The following is a 21,328-nucleotide window of genomic DNA, read 5'->3' as shown; positions in this document are numbered from 1 at the left end:
TCACAGCATGGCTCCACTTGGAAGGGTCCCTAGACACCGTCTTGTTGCAAGCCTGCTGCCAAGGGCAGGGACACCTTGCAGCACCAGGCCACATTGCAGCAAGCCCCATGCAACCTGACCTGGAACACTGCCAGGGACTGGGCAGCCACAGCTTCCATGGGCAGCGTGGCCCAGGTTGTCACCAGCTGTGGGAACTCAAAATGTCTCTCAGACATTTTTAGAGGTTCCAGGCCTTGGTCAGAAGCATTTTAGACCCTGGCAGACAGCTGGAAACAGCTGTGATTTTGAGTTTGAGCCATGGAATGAGTTACCAACTTTGGAGGTGGAACAAGCAGTCACAAAAGGTTACATAGTATAGTAAAAGTAATTACAAAGTAGAGGGGAAATTTTTTTAGCACATGTACAGGGGGGTTTTTACTTTGTACATGGGAGTCAGGAGTTCTAAGATGGAGGAAAGTGGGCTGACCCTGTTCTTCTTCCTTCTTTTTCCTTGCCTCCATGACCTTGGTGATGTTGGCACTCACAGATTGGTTTAGAGTAGAAAAGCACTTTGTAATATAGGTAGTAGGTATTGGGGGAAGACTATAAACATGTAATACGTAATATATCATATAAAAGATAGCAGCAGCCCTGGGCAGGGGGAGAGACGAAGAAGACAGCAGATAGAGAGGATATCAGTGTGTGTGTGTGTGCCTCTACCCAGGCCGCTGATCAAATAGCCGCAGTCCAAGAACATAATCTGTTAGATAACTAGCAATAAATTGCCTCGAGACCGAACAGCAAAAGCCTGAGGAGTTCTTCTTTGGAAGCACGGGTTGGAGGAGGAATTTCACCACCTTATGAGACCCCAGAGCAAGGCTGGGGTTCTCACAACCAGCCTCAGAGGCACACTTTCTTGCACATCTCCAGCCTAACCCTGCCCTCTGTCAGTGGGAAGCCGCTGCCCCTGGTGCTGTCCCTCCAGGCCCTTGTAAGCAGCCCTAGCGCAGGCCTCTGCTGGGTTTTGTGCAGGCTCTGAGAGGCTGCAGGAAGGTGCCCCAGGAGAAGCCCTTGGAGAGCGCTGGGGGCCGGGAGTGCCACCATCAGGGCAGCAAGCAGGGCCTGGCATGGCCGTCGGGGCGGGAGGACACAGGCTGGGCGCTGAGGCCCTGCCAGCTGGAGCTGGGAGCTCAGCTGTGCGGCCCAGCAGAGAGCCACGGGCTCTCGCGGCTCTGCATCCCTCACGGCTGAGGCAGCGGCCCAGGTGCAGCTGGCCGGGGACAGGCAGCCAGCCCCGGGCCACCCTGAGGGGCAAACTGCTCTGGGGCCAGAGTCTTTGGTGGCTGTGAGAAGCGTGGCCAGCCTGCCTTGGGCCCCTAGGGTGCTGACAAGTGTGCAGAGGAAAGTGCCAGCCCAGCAAGAAGCAACAACCAATAGCCCCCCCTGCATGGCCATAGTAATACTGGTGTCTTACGCTGGCTGTCTCTCCTTCCATGGGGAAATAGCAGAGGGGATCTCTATGAATAATAAGCACCTTTCAGAACCGATAAAGCTTCACCAGTGTTGGATGGGTATTGCACAGCTTTGGTTCTTGCAAAATTACCGGGAAAAAGGGACAGCAGGGGTAGGTAGGCCAACACAGGCACAGCTGAGAACGGAGGACAAGTTTCTGGCCCAAAATCTTTCTTCAGGTCTGACATGTATGAAATAGATTTTTTTCAGAGAGTAATTAGATAGGTAGGAATCAAAGCACCCTGAAAGTAAAGGCAGCAACTGATTTCCACAAAGAAGGGCCATTAGGGAAAGGTAGGATGAGAGGAAGAATTAAAAAACGCTGCAGCTTTGCATAGAAAACAATCTCTTAACGGGGCTTCTTAGGAGTGTAAGAGGCTGGGCCTTTCACTCCTTTTTTTGTTCTCTCTATCTCATTGTCTCTTTTTTGGTCATATCTGCATGTCCTTTTGTTCTGCTGATTGTCTTTCCATACTGTTTCTGCCTACTCTCACCTTCCGCAATTCCACCAGTGTCACAAGTGTTACAAGTGCTAGCAAGCAGATCCATTAATGAATTCTATTCGCCCAGGGAAGAAATAATATGACCAGAGGAAAGTTTCTCCAGCTGTGCCACAGGAGATTTAGATTGGATCTGCAGGAAATATTCCTTCAACAAAACAGATATCAAGCTTGGGAACAGGCTGCCTAGGACAACGGCTGAGTCACCACCCTCAGAAAGCTTTAGAAGTCCTGGGCATGTGGCATTTGGAGACCTGGCTGATTGGTGGAGTAGGCAGTGTTAAGTTTGTAGTAGAACTGTATGATCTTCAAGGACTTTTTCAGCCTCGGAGATGCAGAGATTTAAGGGTAATTCAACCAGGGTGGAGTCAAGGCTTAGACGCAGTGATCCCAAGGGTGCCTTCCACCATGGATATCTATGAGACTGCCGATGGAGGCAGCTGGTAAGAAAGACCAAAGAAAGACCAAGGGAAGCTCTTTGAAGAAGGTTCACTCAAAAGCAGCCTTAACCATTACACCAGGGCTACTTGGAGGGGCTGAGCTGGGCTGGGGACAAAGAATCGACTTGGCTGGGTTGTGATGTGCTGCGGCAGTTGTGACATCGTGGGGGACGTGTCACAGTGGGCGCAGGTACAAAAAGGCCCCAGCAGGTAACAGTGGCCCTGGATTCCTTGGGCAAGCGGTGAGTGCACACGCGTGGCAGGGAGGCCGTGCTGGGGACAAGGGGTGGGGTTAGAAACGCTGCAGCCCTGGCTGGGTTCTCCCTCTGCATGGAGGGAGAGCCCCTCATGGCAGAGCCTTGGCCACGGTACAGTGCTGCTGCTGCTGCTGCTGCTGCTGGGCCAGTGGGACAGGCCTTCCTGCCCCCAGCTGTCTGGGGCCCTGTTCTTCCTGCCTTCAGATCACTGGGATTCGTGTCCCTGCTGCTCCCACTGGCAGCCGCCTCCCTCCCCACTCCCCATCAAGGCCTTCTCTCCATCCTCCTGCAGACCATGGATTTCTGCGTGTTGTCGCTCCTGCTCTTGCTGCGTGTAGTCCAGTACCCGCAGCCCGTGGGTGATGTTTTGGATGAGGTGACGCATCGGAAAATGGAGCTGCGTGCAAAGTTCCAGGAAGAGGAGAGGATTCGGCTGGAGCGGGAGGTGGAGCAGCTGGCGCTGATGCAGAGTGGCGCATCCTGGAGAGACCTGCTCTGGTCTGCCTTGCAGCCCTGGCAGGTCTGGGCATTTGCTGGGCTCTTGGTTCTTCTCTTGGCAGCATGGTTTATGCGGAGGACAAGAAGTCGTGGGGCAGAGTTCGGTGGCAAGGAGGAGACGGAACAGGAGAAGGAGGTAGAGGACGAGACATGCGTGTATGATGTGAGATGGCTTCTAGAGGAGCACATACAGGGGCCTGTAGAGGACCTGCAGACAGGCTGCAACAGGACGGTGGCCCTGATAGACAATTTCACAACTTTCCTCGGGCGTGCCTTGAGTGGGACTTTCTACCCGGTGCTGCAACAAGCCATTGGTTTTGGCAGTGCCTTTGAAGGTTGGGCCGCCCGTGAGGAGGAAGTTGTGTACCGGGTGCTTGTACCCCTGACTCCTCCCCAAGGCCACATCTTCCACCTGGAGCGTGACACCGACCAGCAGAAGCCTGGCAGGAATTTCCGTGTCCTTGTGGAGCTGGAGTGCAGCTGCCCCAGGGATTACCAGGGCACGAACATGCTGTGCTTCCAGCACCACCCTGACGTGATTAGGAGGAGGACTCACCAGCCCAACCTCCTAGACACGCTGTGCACCGGCTCCTACCTCGACGTGGAGAAAACTGTCCAGTGGTTCTGCGCGCTGGTGGAAGAAAACTGGCGTCTTTTGCCCCAGTCACGCAGTTGGCGTTTAGAGCTGCTGCCCTCCAAACGCTCTTGCAAGCTCAGGCTGAGCAACAGCCAAGAAAGCTTCCAGGTTAAGGTGCTGTTTGGGGTGCAGCAACACGCCTCAGACATCTTTATCAGCAGCCAGCATCGAGGGGCCCACACCCCAAGCACAACGTGGCCCGAGACCTACAGCGTGGCAGAGACAAAGTTCTTGAGGCGCATGGCCAGGCCGGCTCCCCAGGACGACTCACACCTTAAATGCCTGCAGCTCCTTGCCCGTGTTCTTGCACACAAGGCCCTTTCCATCCCTTCCATCAAGACCAATGTCACGCGCCTGCTGAGCACCGTACCGGCGTCGCAGAGGCACAGGAGACATTTCCTGCTGCAGCTGTCGGATGCTCTGGAGCAGCTGCACTTATCTCTGGAAGGCAAACCCCTGGAGCATTTTACAGTGGGCAACCAGAGGCTTCCGGAGGAGTTCCGCTTGCCCCCAGATACACAAAGGGCTAGGCCATCCAACCTGTTCCACGGCCTGCCACAGGATCTGGCTGCCCACACCTAGGCCTTGATCTGTGCCGTCGCCTGGCAAGAGTGCTGGCCTCTGGCCGCTGCTAGCGGGGCACGTAGAATCACAGCATTAGAGAATCACAGAATCACTAGGTTGGAAGGGACATTTAAGACCATCGAGTCCAACCCATGGCCTAACACCACCTTAGCTATTACCATGACCCTGCGTGCCATATCCAACCTTTTTTTAAACACATCCACCAGTTCCCCCAGGCAAACGATTCCAGTACTTTACCACTCTTCCAGGAAGAATATTTTTCCTAACGTCCACCCTAAATTCCCCTTGGCACAGCTAAAGACTGTGTCCTCTTGTTCTGTCACTTGCTGCCTGGAGAGAGACACCAACCCCCACCTCACTACAACCACCTTTCCCGTAGTTGGAGGGAGTGACAAGGTTGTCTCTGAGTCTCCATTTCTCCAGGCTAAACAACTCCAGTTCTGTTCCTCACAGGGCTTGTGTTCCCAAGCCTTCACCAGCCTTGCTGGCCTCCTTTGGATGCGTGTGCTTGCGGGGCTTGCAGCTGGTGGCAGAGAACCAGCTTGTAGCTCCATGACAAAGACAGGAATGAATGGAATGCATAGACAGATAGATATCTGTCTATATAACTATAGTGTGTATATATTGATACAAATATTTTTACTAACAGATGTGTTTTAATAGATACATATTATAGCGGTAGTTTAGAAATGATCATGATATTTTAAAAAAAGAAAAAGCAAGTATAGTATGTCACTATTATGCCACAGTTATTTGTGGCTGTTGTGACACATATTAATACTCTGTGGTTACTGCACTTATCAGAGGTGAGATTTTGATGATGCAGATATATTTATAAAATATGTATTATACATACACATATTGTATTTACTACAAAACAGTAATTTAATACAATATCTTTAAAATTATCATATTATTTTATAAAAAGAAATAGCAAGTATATGATGTCACTATTATGTCAGAGTCATTTGTGGCTCTTGTGACACCTATTCATACTCTGTAGTTACTGAATTTTTCGGAGGCAAGATTTTGATCGTACAGTTATATGTATACAATATGTATTATACACACACATATTGTATTTACTACAAAACAGTAATTTTATACAATATGTTTAGAATTAAATGTTTATCAAATATGTGGAATGTTATATAATTAAAAAATTATCATGATGAATATGACAGTGGAACAATATCAATTGAGTATTTAATAGATCTGTTTGGATGCGTAGTAATGCTCCATAGTTAGCGCATGCATGACGAGCAAGCAAGGATCTGCTGTGCTCTTGTTTCAATAAAAGGCAGTTTTGCAGAATCTGGAGCATGCGAGACTTTCTTGCTCTCAGCCACACCTATAGTATTGGTAAATGTCACCCGATGGGAATCTGGGCTTGTGAACAGTCTCTGCAAACTCAACCAAAATAACAGTGCTGAATTGGTTCTAATCAGCAATTAAGGCCACGTGCCCCTGACCCCCCTCTGATCCCAGAATCACAGCATGGCTCCGCTTGGAATGGCCCCTAGACATTGTCTTGTTGCAAGCCTGCTGCCAAGGGCAGGGACACCTTGCAGCACCAGGCCACATTGCAGCAAGCCCCATGCAACCTGACCTGGAACACTGCCAGGGACTGGGCAGCCACAGCTTCCATGGGCAGCGTGGCCCAGGTTGTCACCAGCCTCAGAGGCACACTTTCTTGCACATCTCCAGCCTAACCCTGCCCTCTGTCAGTGGGAAGCCGCTGCCCCTGGTGCTGTCCCTCCAGGCCCTTGTAAGCAGCCCTAGCGCAGGCCTCTGCTGGGTTTTGTGCAGGCTCTGAGAGGCTGCAGGAAGGTGCCCCAGGAGAAGCCCTTGGAGAGCGCTGGGGGCCGGGAGTGCCACCATCAGGGCAGCAAGCAGGGCCTGGCATGGCCGTCGGGGCGGGAGGGCACAGGCTGGGCGCTGAGGCCCTGCCAGCTGGAGCTGGGAGCTCAGCTGTGCGGCCCAGCAGAGAGCCACGGGCTCTCGCGGCTCTGCATCCCTCACGGCTGAGGCAGCGGCCCAGGCGCAGCTGGCCGGGGACAGGCAGCCAGCCCCGGGCCACCCTGAGGGGCAAACTGCTCTGGGGCCAGAGTCTTTGGTGGCTGTGAGAAGCGTGGCCAGCCTGCCTTGGGCCCCTAGGGTGCTGACAAGTGTGCAGAGGAAAGTGCCAGCCCAGCAAGAAGCAACAACCAATAGCCCCCCCTGCATGGCCATAGTAATACTGGTGTCTTACGCTGGCTGTCTCTCCTTCCATGGGGAAATAGCAGAGGGGATCTCTATGAATAATAAGCACCTTTCAGAACCGATAAAGCTTCACCAGTGTTGGATGGGTATTGCACAGCTTTGGTTCTTGCAAAATTACCGGGAAAAAGGGACAGCAGGGGTAGGTAGGCCAACACAGGCACAGCTGAGAACGGAGGACAAGTTTCTGGCCCAAAATCTTTCTTCAGGTCTGACATGTATGAAATAGATTTTTTTCAGAGAGTAATTAGATAGGTAGGAATCAAAGCACCCTGAAAGTAAAGGCAGCAACTGATTTCCACAAAGAAGGGCCAGTAGGGAAAGGTAGGATGAGAGGAAGAATTAAAAAACGCTGCAGCTTTGCATAGAAAACAATCTCTTAACGGGGCTTCTTAGGAGTGTAAGAGGCTGGGCCTTTCACTCCTTTTTTTGTTCTCTCTATCTCATTGTCTCTTTTTTGGTCATATCTGCATGTCCTTTTGTTCTGCTGATTGTCTTTCCATACTGTTTCTGCCTACTCTCACCTTCCGCAATTCCACCAGTGTCACAAGTGTTACAAGTGCTAGCAAGCAGATCCATTAATGAATTCTATTCGCCCAGGGAAGAAACAATATGACCAGAGGAAAGTTTCTCCAGCTGTGCCACAGGAGATTTAGATTGGATCTGCAGGAAATATTCCTTCAACAAAACGGATATCAAGCTTGGGAACAGGCTGCCTAGGACAACGGCTGAGTCACCACCCTCAGAAAGCTTTAGAAGTCCTGGGCATGTGGCATTTGGAGACCTGGCTGATTGGTGGAGTAGGCAGTGTTAAGTTTGTAGTAGAACTGTATGATCTTCAAGGACTTTTTCAACCTCGGAGATGCAGAGATTTAAGGGTAATTCAACCAGGGTGGAGTCAAGGCTTGGACTCAGTGATCCCAAGGGTGCCTTCCACCACGGATATCTGTGAGACTGCCGATGGAGGCAGCTGGTAAGAAAGACCAAAGAAAGACCAAGGGAAGCTCTTTGAAGAAGGTTCACTCAAAAGCACCCTTAACCATTACACCAGGGCTACTTGGAGGGGCTGAGCTGGGCTGGGGACAAAGAATCGACTTGGCTGAGTTGTGATGTGCTGCGGCAGTTGTGACATCGTGGGGGACGTGTCACAGTGGGCGCAGGTACAAAAAGGCCCCAGCAGGTAACAGTGGCCCTGGATTCCTTGGGCAAGCGGTGAGTGCACACGCGTGGCAGGGAGGCCGTGCTGGGGACAAGGGGTGGGGTTAGAAACGCTGCAGCCCTGGCTGGGTTCTCCCTCTGCATGGAGGGAGAGCCCCTCATGGCAGAGCCTTGGCCACGGTACAGTGCTGCTGCTGCTGCTGCTGCTGCTGGGCCAGTGGGACAGGCCTTCCTGCCCCCAGCTGTCTGGGGCCCTGTTCTTCCTGCCTTCAGATCACTGGGATTCGTGTCCCTGCTGCTCCCATTGGCAGCTGCCTGCCTCCCCACTCCCCATCAAGGCCTTCTCTCCATCCTGCTGCAGACCATGGATTTCTGCGTGTTGTGGCTCCTGCTCTTGCTGCGTGTAGTCCAGTACCCGCAGCCCGTGGGTGATGTTTTGGATGAGGTGACGCATCGGGAAATGGAGTTGCGTGCAAAGTTCCAGGAAGAGGAGAGGATTCGGCTGGAGCGGGAGGTGGAGCAGCTGGCGCTGATGCAGAGTGGCGCATCCTGGAGAGACCTGCTCTGGTCTGCCTTGCAGCCCTGGCAGGTCTGGGCATTTGCTGGGCTCTTGGTTCTTCTCTTGGCAGCATGGTTTATGCGGAGGACAAGAAGTCGTGGGGCAGAGTTCGGTGGCAAGGAGGAGACGGAACAGGAGAAGGAGGTAGAGGACGAGACATGCGTGTATGATGTGAGATGGCTTCTGGAGGAGCACATACAGGGGCCTGTAGAGGACCTGCAGACAGGCTGCAACAGGACGGTGGCCCTGATAGACAATTTCACAACTTTCCTCGGGCGTGCCTTGAGTGGGACTTTCTACCCGGTGCTGCAACAAGCCATTGGTTTTGGCAGTGCCTTTGAAGGTTGGGCCGCCCGTGAGGAGGAAGTTGTGTACCGGGTGCTTGTACCCCTGACTCCTCCCCAAGGCCACATCTTCCACCTGGAGCGTGACACTGACCAGCAGAAGCCTGGCAGGAATTTCCGTGTCCTTGTGGAGCTGGAGTGCAGCTGCCCCAGGGATTACCAGGGTACGAACATGCTGTGCTTCCAGCACCACCCTGACGTGATTAGGAGGAGGACTCACCAGCCCAACCTCCTAGACACGCTGTGCACCGGCTCCTACCTCGACGTGGAGAAAACTGTCCAGTGGTTCTGCGCGCTGGTGGAAGAAAACTGGCGGCTTTTGCCCCAGTCACGCAGTTGGCGTTTAGAGCTGCTGCCCTCCAAACGCTCTTGCAAGCTCAGGCTGAGCAACAGCCAAGAAAGCTTCCAGGTTAAGGTGCTGTTTGGGGTGCAGCAACACGCCTCAGACATCTTTATCAGCAGCCAGCATCGAGGGGCCCACACCCCAAGCACAACGTGGCCCGAGACCTACAGCGTGGCAGAGACAAAGTTCTTGAGGCGCATGGCCAGGCCGGCTCCCCAGGACGACTCACACCTTAAATGCCTGCAGCTCCTTGCCCGTGTTCTTGCGCGCAAGGCCCTTTCCATCCCTTCCATCAAGACCAATGTCACGCGCCTGCTGAGCACCGTACCGGCGTCGCAGAGGCACAGGAGACATTTCCTGCTGCAGCTGTCGGATGCTCTGGAGCAGCTGCACTTATCTCTGGAAGGCAAACCCCTGGAGCATTTTACAGTGGGCAACCAGAGGCTTCCGGAGGAGTTCCGCTTGCCCCCAGATACACAAAGGGCTAGGCCATCCAACATGTTCCACGGCCTGCCACAGGATCTGGCTGCCCACCCCTAGGCCTTGATCTGTGCCGTCGCCTGGCAAGAGTGCCGGCCTCTGGCCGCTGCTAGCGGGGCACGTAGAATCACAGCATTAGAGAATCACAGAATCACTAGGTTGGAAGGGACATTTAAGACCATCGAGTCCAACCCATGGCCTAACACCACCTTAGCTATTACCATGACCCTGCGTGCCATATCCAACCTTTTTTTAAACATATCCACCAGTTCCCCCAGGCAAACGATTCCAGTACTTTACCACTCTTCCAGGAAGAATATTTTTCCTAACGTCCACCCTAAATTCCCCTTGGCACAGCTAAAGACTGTGTCCTCTTGTTCTGTCACTTGCTGCCTGGAGAGAGACACCAACCCCCACCTGACTACAACCACCTTTCCCGTAGTTGGAGGGAGTGACAAGGTTGTCTCTGAGTCTCCATTTCTCCAGGCTAAACAACTCCAGTTCTGTTCCTCACAGGGCTTGTGTTCCCAAGCCTTCACCAGCCTTGCTGGCCTCCTTTGGATGCGTGTGCTTGCGAGGCTTGCAGCTGGTGGCAGAGAACCAGCTTGTAGCTCCATGACAAAGACAGGAATGAATGGGATGCATAGACAGATAGATATCTGTCTATATAACTATAGTGTGTATATATTGATACAAATATTTTTACTAACAGATGTGTTTTAATAGATACATATTATAGCGGTAGTTTAGAAATGATCATGATATTTTAAAAAAAGAAAAAGCAAGTATAGTATGTCACTATTATGCCACAGTTATTTGTGGCTGTTGTGACACATATTAATACTCTGTGGTTACTGCATTTATCAGAGGCGAGATTTTGATGATGCAGATATATTTATAAAATATGTATTATACATACACATATTGTATTTACTACAAAACAGTAATTTAATACAATATCTTTAAAATTATCATATTATTTTATAAAAAGAAATAGCAAGTATATGATGTCACTATTATGTCAGAGTCATTTGTGGCTCTTGTGACACCTATTCATACTCTGTAGTTACTGAATTTTTCGGAGGCAAGATTTTGATCGTACAGTTATATGTATACAATATGTATTATACACACACATATTGTATTTACTACAAAACAGTAATTTTATACAATATGTTTAGAATTAAATGTTTATCAAATATGTGGAATGTTATATAATTAAAAAATCATCATGATGAATATGACAGTGGAACAATATCAATTGAGTATTTAATAGATCTGTTTGGATGCGTAGTAATGCTCCATAGTTAGCGCATGCATGACGAGCAAGCAAGGATCTGCTGTGCTCTTGTTTCAATAAAAGGCAGTTTTGCAGAATCTGGAGCATGCGAGACTTTCTTGCTCTCAGCCACACCTATAGTATTGGTAAATGTCACCCGATGGGAATCTGGGCTTGTGAACAGTCTCTGCAAACTCAACCAAAATAACAGTGCTGAATTGGTTCTAATCAGCAATTAAGGCCACGTGCCCCTGACCCCCCTCTGATCCCAGAATCACAGCATGGCTCCGCTTGGAAGGGCCCCTAGACATTGTCTTGTTGCAAGCCTGCTGCCAAGGGCAGGGACACCTTGCAGCACCAGGCCACATTGCAGCAAGCCCCATGCAACCTGACCTGGAACACTGCCAGGGACTGGGCAGCCACAGCTTCCATGGGCAGCGTGGCCCAGGTTGTCACCAGCCTCAGAGGCACACTTTCTTGCACATCTCCAGCCTAACCCTGCCCTCTGTCAGTGGGAAGCCGCTGCCCCTGGTGCTGTCCCTCCAGGCCCTTGTAAGCAGCCCTAGCGCAGGCCTCTGCTGGGTTTTGTGCAGGCTCTGAGAGGCTGCAGGAAGGTGCCCCAGGAGAAGCCCTTGGAGAGCGCTGGGGGCCGGGAGTGCCACCATCAGGGCAGCAAGCAGGGCCTGGCATGGCCGTCGGGGCGGGAGGGCACAGGCTGGGCGCTGAGGCCCTGCCAGCTGGAGCTGGGAGCTCAGCTGTGCGGCCCAGCAGAGAGCCACGGGCTCTCGCGGCTCTGCATCCCTCACGGCTGAGGCAGCGGCCCAGGCGCAGCTGGCCGGGGACAGGCAGCCAGCCCCGGGCCACCCTGAGGGGCAAACTGCTCTGGGGCCAGAGTCTTTGGTGGCTGTGAGAAGCGTGGCCAGCCTGCCTTGGGCCCCTAGGGTGCTGACAAGTGTGCAGAGGAAAGTGCCAGCCCAGCAAGAAGCAACAACCAATAGCCCCCCCTGCATGGCCATAGTAATACTGGTGTCTTACGCTGGCTGTCTCTCCTTCCATGGGGAAATAGCAGAGGGGATCTCTATGAATAATAAGCACCTTTCAGAACCGATAAAGCTTCACCAGTGTTGGATGGGTATTGCACAGCTTTGGTTCTTGCAAAATTACCGGGAAAAAGGGACAGCAGGGGTAGGTAGGCCAACACAGGCACAGCTGAGAACGGAGGACAAGTTTCTGGCCCAAAATCTTTCTTCAGGTCTGACATGTATGAAATAGATTTTTTTCAGAGAGTAATTAGATAGGTAGGAATCAAAGCACCCTGAAAGTAAAGGCAGCAACTGATTTCCACAAAGAAGGGCCAGTAGGGAAAGGTAGGATGAGAGGAAGAATTAAAAAACGCTGCAGCTTTGCATAGAAAACAATCTCTTAACGGGGCTTCTTAGGAGTGTAAGAGGCTGGGCCTTTCACTCCTTTTTTTGTTCTCTCTATCTCATTGTCTCTTTTTTGGTCATATCTGCATGTCCTTTTGTTCTGCTGATTGTCTTTCCATACTGTTTCTGCCTACTCTCACCTTCCGCAATTCCACCAGTGTCACAAGTGTTACAAGTGCTAGCAAGCAGATCCATTAATGAATTCTATTCGCCCAGGGAAGAAACAATATGACCAGAGGAAAGTTTCTCCAGCTGTGCCACAGGAGATTTAGATTGGATCTGCAGGAAATATTCCTTCAACAAAACGGATATCAAGCTTGGGAACAGGCTGCCTAGGACAACGGCTGAGTCACCACCCTCAGAAAGCTTTAGAAGTCCTGGGCATGTGGCATTTGGAGACCTGGCTGATTGGTGGAGTAGGCAGTGTTAAGTTTGTAGTAGAACTGTATGATCTTCAAGGACTTTTTCAACCTCGGAGATGCAGAGATTTAAGGGTAATTCAACCAGGGTGGAGTCAAGGCTTGGACTCAGTGATCCCAAGGGTGCCTTCCACCACGGATATCTGTGAGACTGCCGATGGAGGCAGCTGGTAAGAAAGACCAAAGAAAGACCAAGGGAAGCTCTTTGAAGAAGGTTCACTCAAAAGCACCCTTAACCATTACACCAGGGCTACTTGGAGGGGCTGAGCTGGGCTGGGGACAAAGAATCGACTTGGCTGAGTTGTGATGTGCTGCGGCAGTTGTGACATCGTGGGGGACGTGTCACAGTGGGCGCAGGTACAAAAAGGCCCCAGCAGGTAACAGTGGCCCTGGATTCCTTGGGCAAGCGGTGAGTGCACACGCGTGGCAGGGAGGCCGTGCTGGGGACAAGGGGTGGGGTTAGAAACGCTGCAGCCCTGGCTGGGTTCTCCCTCTGCATGGAGGGAGAGCCCCTCATGGCAGAGCCTTGGCCACGGTACAGTGCTGCTGCTGCTGCTGCTGCTGCTGGGCCAGTGGGACAGGCCTTCCTGCCCCCAGCTGTCTGGGGCCCTGTTCTTCCTGCCTTCAGATCACTGGGATTCGTGTCCCTGCTGCTCCCATTGGCAGCTGCCTGCCTCCCCACTCCCCATCAAGGCCTTCTCTCCATCCTCCTGCAGACCATGGATTTCTGCGTGTTGTGGCTCCTGCTCTTGCTGCGTGTAGTCCAGTACCCGCAGCCCGTGGGTGATGTTTTGGATGAGGTGACGCATCGGGAAATGGAGCTGCGTGCAAAGTTCCAGGAAGAGGAGAGGATTCGGCTGGAGCGGGAGGTGGAGCAGCTGGCGCTGATGCAGAGTGGCGCATCCTGGAGAGACCTGCTCTGGTCTGCCTTGCAGCCCTGGCAGGTCTGGGCATTTGCTGGGCTCTTGGTTCTTCTCTTGGCAGCATGGTTTATGCGGAGGACAAGAAGTCGTGGGGCAGAGTTCGGTGGCAAGGAGGAGACGGAACAGGAGAAGGAGGTAGAGGACGAGACATGCGTGTATGATGTGAGATGGCTTCTGGAGGAGCACATACAGGGGCCTGTAGAGGACCTGCAGACAGGCTGCAACAGGACGGTGGCCCTGATAGACAATTTCACAACTTTCCTCGGGCGTGCCTTGAGTGGGACTTTCTACCCGGTGCTGCAACAAGCCATTGGTTTTGGCAGTGCCTTTGAAGGTTGGGCCGCCCGTGAGGAGGAAGTTGTGTACCGGGTGCTTGTACCCCTGACTCCTCCCCAAGGCCACATCTTCCACCTGGAGCGTGACACTGACCAGCAGAAGCCTGGCAGGAATTTCCGTGTCCTTGTGGAGCTGGAGTGCAGCTGCCCCAGGGATTACCAGGGTACGAACATGCTGTGCTTCCAGCACCACCCTGACGTGATTAGGAGGAGGACTCACCAGCCCAACCTCCTAGACACGCTGTGCACCGGCTCCTACCTCGACGTGGAGAAAACTGTCCAGTGGTTCTGCGCGCTGGTGGAAGAAAACTGGCGGCTTTTGCCCCAGTCACGCAGTTGGCGTTTAGAGCTGCTGCCCTCCAAACGCTCTTGCAAGCTCAGGCTGAGCAACAGCCAAGAAAGCTTCCAGGTTAAGGTGCTGTTTGGGGTGCAGCAACACGCCTCAGACATCTTTATCAGCAGCCAGCATCGAGGGGCCCACACCCCAAGCACAACGTGGCCCGAGACCTACAGCGTGGCAGAGACAAAGTTCTTGAGGCGCATGGCCAGGCCGGCTCCCCAGGACGACTCACACCTTAAATGCCTGCAGCTCCTTGCCCGTGTTCTTGCGCGCAAGGCCCTTTCCATCCCTTCCATCAAGACCAATGTCACGCGCCTGCTGAGCACCGTACCGGCGTCGCAGAGGCACAGGAGACATTTCCTGCTGCAGCTGTCGGATGCTCTGGAGCAGCTGCACTTATCTCTGGAAGGCAAACCCCTGGAGCATTTTACAGTGGGCAACCAGAGGCTTCCGGAGGAGTTCCGCTTGCCCCCAGATAAACAAAGGGCTAGGCCATCCAACATGTTCCACGGCCTGCCACAGGATCTGGCTGCCCACCCCTAGGCCTTGATCTGTGCCGTCGCCTGGCAAGAGTGCCGGCCTCTGGCCGCTGCTAGCGGGGCACGTAGAATCACAGCATTAGAGAATCACAGAATCACTAGGTTGGAAGGGACATTTAAGACCATCGAGTCCAACCCATGGCCTAACACCACCTTAGCTATTACCATGACCCTGCGTGCCATATCCAACCTTTTTTTAAACATATCCACCAGTTCCCCCAGGCAAACGATTCCAGTACTTTACCACTCTTCCAGGAAGAATATTTTTCCTAACGTCCACCCTAAATTCCCCTTGGCACAGCTAAAGACTGTGTCCTCTTGTTCTGTCACTTGCTGCCTGGAGAGAGACACCAACCCCCACCTGACTACAACCACCTTTCCCGTAGTTGGAGGGAGTGACAAGGTTGTCTCTGAGTCTCCATTTCTCCAGGCTAAACAACTCCAGTTCTGTTCCTCACAGGGCTTGTGTTCCCAAGCCTTCACCAGCCTTGCTGGCCTCCTTTGGATGCGTGTGCTTGCGAGGCTTGCAGCTGGTGGCAGAGAACCAGCTTGTAGCTCCATGACAAAGACAGGAATGAATGGGATGCATAGACAGATAGATATCTGTCTATATAACTATAGTGTGTATATATTGATACAAATATTTTTACTAACAGATGTGTTTTAATAGATACATATTATAGCGGTAGTTTAGAAATGATCATGATATTTTAAAAAAAGAAAAAGCAAGTATAGTATGTCACTATTATGCCACAGTTATTTGTGGCTGTTGTGACACATATTAATACTCTGTGGTTACTGCATTTATCAGAGGCGAGATTTTGATGATGCAGATATATTTATAAAATATGTATTATACATACACATATTGTATTTACTACAAAACAGTAATTTAATACAATATCTTTAAAATTATCATATTATTTTATAAAAAGAAATAGCAAGTATATGATGTCACTATTATGTCAGAGTCATTTGTGGCTCTTGTGACACCTATTCATACTCTGTAGTTACTGAATTTTTCGGAGGCAAGATTTTGATCGTACAGTTATATGTATACAATATGTATTATACACACACATATTGTATTTACTACAAAACAGTAATTTTATACAATATGTTTAGAATTAAATGTTTATCAAATATGTGGAATGTTATATAATTAAAAAATCATCATGATGAATATGACAGTGGAACAATATCAATTGAGTATTTAATAGATCTGTTTGGATGCGTAGTAATGCTCCATAGTTAGCGCATGCATGACGAGCAAGCAAGGATCTGCTGTGCTCTTGTTTCAATAAAAGGCAGTTTTGCAGAATCTGGAGCATGCGAGACTTTCTTGCTCTCAGCCACACCTATAGTATTGGTAAATGTCACCCGATGGGAATCTGGGCTTGTGAACAGTCTCTGCAAACTCAACCAAAATAACAGTGCTGAATTGGTTCTAATCAGCAATTAAGGCCACGTGCCCCTGACCCCCCTCTGATCCCAGAATCACAGCATGGCTCCGCTTGGAAGGGTCCCTAGACACCGTCTTGTTGCAAGCCTGCTGCCAAGGGCAGGGACACCTTGCAGCACCAGGCCACATTGCAGCAAGCCCCATGCAACCTGACCTGGAACACTGCCAGGGACTGGGCAGCCACAGCTTCCATGGGCAGCGTGGCCCAGGTTGTCACCAGCCTCAGAGGCACACTTTCTTGCACATCTCCAGCCTAACCCTGCCCTCTGTCAGTGGGAAGCCGCTGCCCCTGGTGCTGTCCCTCCAGGCCCTTGTAAGCAGCCCTAGCGCAGGCCTCTGCTGGGTTTTGTGCAGGCTCTGAGAGGCTGCAGGAAGGTGCCCCAGGAGAAGCCCTTGGAGAGCGCTGGGGGCCGGGAGTGCCACCATCAGGGCAGCAAGCAGGGCCTGGCATGGCCGTCGGGGCGGGAGGACACAGGCTGGGCGCTGAGGCCCTGCCAGCTGGAGCTGGGAGCTCAGCTGTGCGGCCCAGCAGAGAGCCACGGGCTCTCGCGGCTCTGCATCCCTCACGGCTGAGGCAGCGGCCCAGGCGCAGCTGGCCGGGGACAGGCAGCCAGCCCCGGGCCACCCTGAGGGGCAAACTGCTCTGGGGCCAGAGTCTTTGGTGGCTGTGAGAAGCGTGGCCAGCCTGCCTTGGGCCCCTAGGGTGCTGACAAGTGTGCAGAGGAAAGTGCCAGCCCAGCAAGAAGCAACAACCAATAGCCCCCCCTGCATGGCCATAGTAATACTGGTGTCTTACGCTGGCTGTCTCTCCTTCCATGGGGAAATAGCAGAGGGGATCTCTATGAATAATAAGCACCTTTCAGAACCGATAAAGCTTCACCAGTGTTGGATGGGTATTGCACAGCTTTGGTTCTTGCAAAATTACCGGGAAAAAGGGACAGCAGGGGTAGGTAGGCCAACACAGGCACAGCTGAGAACGGAGGACAAGTTTCTGGCCCAAAATCTTTCTTCAGGTCTGACATGTATGAAATAGATTTTTTTCAAAGAGTAATTAGATAGGTAGGAATCAAAGCACCCTGAAAGTAAAGGCAGCAACTGATTTCCACAAAGAAGGGCCAGTAGGGAAAGGTAGGATGAGAGGAAGAATTAAAAAACGCTGCAGCTTTGCATAGAAAACAATCTCTTAACGGGGCTTCTTAGGAGTGTAAGAGGCTGGGCCTTTCACTCCTTTTTTTGTTCTCTCTATCTCATTGTCTCTTTTTTGGTCATATCTGCATGTCCTTTTGTTCTGCTGATTGTCTTTCCATACTGTTTCTGCCTACTCTCACCTTCCGCAATTCCACCAGTGTCACAAGTGTTACAAGTGCTAGCAAGCAGATCCATTAATGAATTCTATTCGCCCAGGGAAGAAACAATATGACCAGAGGAAAGTTTCTCCAGCTGTGCCACAGGAGATTTAGATTGGATCTGCAGGAAATATTCCTTCAACAAAACGGATATCAAGCTTGGGAACAGGCTGCCTAGGGCAACGGCTGAGTCACCACCCTCAGAAAGCTTTAGAAGTCCTGGGCATGTGGCATTTGGAGACCTGGCTGATTGGTGGAGTAGGCAGTGTTAAGTTTGTAGTAGAACTGTATGATCTTCAAGGACTTTTTCAACCTCGGAGATGCAGAGATTTAAGGGTAATTCAACCAGGGTGGAGTCAAGGCTTAGACGCAGTGATCCCAAGGGTGCCTTCCACCATGGGTATCTATGAGACTGCCGATGGAGGCAGCTGGTAAGAAAGACCAAAGAAAGACCAAGGGAAGCTCTTTGAAGAAGGTTCACTCAAAAGCACCCTTAACCATTACACCAGGGCTACTTAGAGGGGCTGAGCTGGGCTGGGGACAAAGAATCGAGTTGGCTGGGTTGTGATGTGCTGCGGCAGTTGTGACATCGTGGGGGACGTGTCACAGTGGGGGCAGGTACAAAAAGGCCCCAGCAGGTAACAGTGGCCCTGGATTCCTTGGGCAAGCGGTGAGTGCACACGCGTGGCAGGGAGGCCGTGCTGGGGACAAGGGGTGGGGTTAGAAACGCTGCAGCCCTGGCTGGGTTCTCCCTCTGCATGGAGGGAGAGCCCCTCATGGCAGAGCCTTGGCCACGGTACAGTGCTGCTGCTGCTGCTGCTGCTGCTGGGCCAGTGGGACAGGCCTTCCTGCCCCCAGCTGTCTGGGGCCCTGTTCTTCCTGCCTTCAGATCACTGGGATTCGTGTCCCTGCTGCTCCCACTGGCAGCCGCCTCCCTCCCCACTCCCCATCAAGGCCTTCTCTCCATCCTGCTGCAGACCATGGATTTCTGCGTGTTGTGGCTCCTGCTCTTGCTGCGTGTAGTCCAGTACCCGCAGCCCGTGGGTGATGTTTTGGATGAGGTGACGCATCGGGAAATGGAGCTGCGTGCAAAGTTCCAGGAAGAGGAGAGGATTCGGCTGGAGCGGGAGGTGGAGCAGCTGGCGCTGATGCAGAGTGGCGCATCCTGGAGAGACCTGCTCTGGTCTGCCTTGCAGCCCTGGCAGGTCTGGGCATTTGCTGGGCTCTTGGTTCTTCTCTTGGCAGCATGGTTTATGCGGAGGACAAGAAGTCGTGGGGCAGAGTTCGGTGGCAAGGAGGAGACGGAACAGGAGAAGGAGGTAGAGGACGAGACATGCGTGTATGATGTGAGATGGCTTCTGGAGGAGCACATACAGGGGCCTGTAGAGGACCTGCAGACAGGCTGCAACAGGACGGTGGCCCTGATAGACAATTTCACAACTTTCCTCGGGCGTGCCTTGAGTGGGACTTTCTACCCGGTGCTGCAACAAGCCATTGGTTTTGGCAGTGCCTTTGAAGGTTGGGCCGCCCGTGAGGAGGAAGTTGTGTACCGGGTGCTTGTACCCCTGACTCCTCCCCAAGGCCACATCTTCCACCTGGAGCGTGACACTGACCAGCAGAAGCCTGGCAGGAATTTCCGTGTCCTTGTGGAGCTGGAGTGCAGCTGCCCCAGGGATTACCAGGGCACGAACATGCTGTGCTTCCAGCACCACCCTGACGTGATTAGGAGGAGGACTCGCCAGCCCAACCTCCTAGACACGCTGTGCACCGGCTCCTACCTCGACGTGGAGAAAACTGTCCAGTGGTTCTGCGCACTGGTGGAAGAAAACTGGCGTCTTTTGCCCCAGTCACGCAGTTGGCGTTTAGAGCTGCTGCCCTCCAAACGCTCTTGCAAGCTCAGGCTGAGCAACAGCCAAGAAAGCTTCCAGGTTAAGGTGCTGTTTGGGGTGCAGCAACACGCCTCAGACATCTTTATCAGCAGCCAGCATCGAGGGGCCCACACCCCAAGCACAACGTGGCCCGAGACCTACAGCGTGGCAGAGACAAAGTTCTTGAGGCGCATGGCCAGGCCGGCTCCCCAGGACGACTCACACCTTAAATGCCTGCAGCTCCTTGCCCGTGTTCTTGCGCGCAAGGCCCTTTCCATCCCTTCCATCAAGACCAATGTCACGCGCCTGCTGAGCACCGTACCGGCGTCGCAGAGGCACAGGAGACATTTCCTGCTGCAGCTGTCGGATGCTCTGGAGCAGCTGCACTTATCTCTGGAAGGCAAACCCCTGGAGCATTTTACAGTGGGCAACCAGAGGCTTCCGGAGGAGTTCCGCTTGCCCCCAGATACACAAAGGGCTAGGCCATCCAACCTGTTCCACGGCCTGCCACAGGATCTGGCTGCCCACCCCTAGGCCTTGATCTGTGCCGTCGCCTGGCAAGAGTGCCGGCCTCTGGCCGCTGCTAGCGGGGCACGTAGAATCACAGCATTAGAGAATCACAGAATCACTAGGTTGGAAGGGACATTTAAGACCATCGAGTCCAACCCATGGCCTAACACCACCTTAGCTATTACCATGACCCTGCGTGCCATATCCAACCTTTTTTTAAACACATCCAGGCATGGTGACTCCACCAGTTCCCCCAGGCAAACGATTCCAGTACTTTACCACTCTTCCAGTAAGAATATTTTTCCTAACGTCCAACCTAAATTCCCCTTGGCACAGCTATGTGGAGTTGTGCAATTTATATGTTTTAATATTTCTGTATTATCCATTGGTTTGCCCCTGTACACCCCTATTATCACTTGGTTTGTTCCCTGTTTTCCCGCCTGGTCCTCCCTTCCCGCCCTTCCAGTATTTGTCCATCATCCTGGAAAGTGCAAAGTCATTCCCCTGTCTCCTCCCAGGTGCCTTGCCCGTCACTCGGTGTTCCTTCCCCTCCACCTAGAAGCTTCTGCTCAGGGCACCGAGTGATTGGACGAGGGCCTGGGGCCCCTCCCATATCCTCCCCCCATTGGACCAAGTCAGATCACCCCATCCTGGAGCCACTCCCTTCCCCTCTCCTCATTGGATCACCGATATCCCTCCCTAAAGGTTTACCCCTCCCCAAAGGTTTATAGCCCAGTGTCAGACCCCTCTCGGGGTTCCAGTTGGCTGGCACTGTTCCTGCATCTTTGGCCCGTTGGCCCGAATAAAGTGGACTTAGCCCCCAGTTGGATCCGCCCTTTCTTTCCTCACCAACGAGGCTTGCCTGCGCCGCCCAGGGACCCACGAAGGCACCCTCTAAACCCCATCCGGGAGCAGCGCAGGGTGCCTCCACCGCCCACTCTCGCCCCAGGAAGAGCTAGCCGGGGCTAGAGAGACCAGGGATCTGGGGCAGGAGCGCGGCACAGCTAAACACTGTGTCCTCTTGTTCTGTCACTTGCTGCCTGGAGAGAGACACCAACCCCCACCTCACTACAACCACCTTTCCCGTAGTTGGAGGGAGTGACAAGGTTGTCTCTGAGTCTCCATTTCTCCAGGCTAAACAACTCCAGCTCTGTTCCTCACATGGCTTGTGCTCCCAAGCCTTCACCAGCCTTGCTGGCCTCCTTTGGATGCGTGTGCTTGCGGGGCTTGCAGCTGGTGGCAGAGAACCAGCTTGTAGCTCCATGACAAAGACAGGAATGAATGGGATGCATAGACAGATAGATATCTGTCTATATAACTATAGTGTGT

The 21,328-nt window shown here is 52.5% G+C and overlaps 4 protein-coding genes across 4 annotated transcripts; all 4 read left to right on the top strand.

The window, feature by feature from the left end:
- The first annotated feature begins 2,983 nt into the window (after positions 1-2,983).
- Positions 2,984-4,405, top strand: LOC144245972 (inositol 1,4,5-trisphosphate receptor-interacting protein-like 1). Its single transcript, XM_077781766.1, has one exon. The coding sequence runs from the start codon at positions 2,984-2,986 to the stop codon at positions 4,403-4,405; it is 1,422 nt and encodes a 473-aa protein (XP_077637892.1).
- A 3,784-nt stretch (positions 4,406-8,189) lies between these two features.
- On the top strand, positions 8,190-9,611 carry LOC144245964 (inositol 1,4,5-trisphosphate receptor-interacting protein-like 1). Its single transcript, XM_077781736.1, has one exon. It carries the CDS (start codon positions 8,190-8,192, stop codon positions 9,609-9,611), a length of 1,422 nt encoding a protein of 473 aa, XP_077637862.1.
- Positions 9,612-13,395: 3,784 nt separating this feature from the next.
- LOC144245957 (inositol 1,4,5-trisphosphate receptor-interacting protein-like 1) lies at positions 13,396-14,817 on the top strand. The gene has a single exon (XM_077781686.1). It carries the CDS (start codon positions 13,396-13,398, stop codon positions 14,815-14,817), a length of 1,422 nt encoding a protein of 473 aa, XP_077637812.1.
- A 3,784-nt stretch (positions 14,818-18,601) lies between these two features.
- On the top strand, positions 18,602-20,023 carry LOC144245953 (inositol 1,4,5-trisphosphate receptor-interacting protein-like 1). The gene has a single exon (XM_077781650.1). It carries the CDS (start codon positions 18,602-18,604, stop codon positions 20,021-20,023), a length of 1,422 nt encoding a protein of 473 aa, XP_077637776.1.
- Positions 20,024-21,328: the final 1,305 nt, after the last annotated feature.

The sequence above is a fragment of the Lonchura striata genome, chromosome 1 (assembly GCF_046129695.1).
Source record: "Lonchura striata isolate bLonStr1 chromosome 1, bLonStr1.mat, whole genome shotgun sequence".
NCBI classification, from domain to species: domain Eukaryota; kingdom Metazoa; phylum Chordata; class Aves; order Passeriformes; family Estrildidae; genus Lonchura; species Lonchura striata.
Note: the sequence above shows the minus strand (reverse complement) of the source record. Positions and strands in the feature narration are given on the sequence as shown.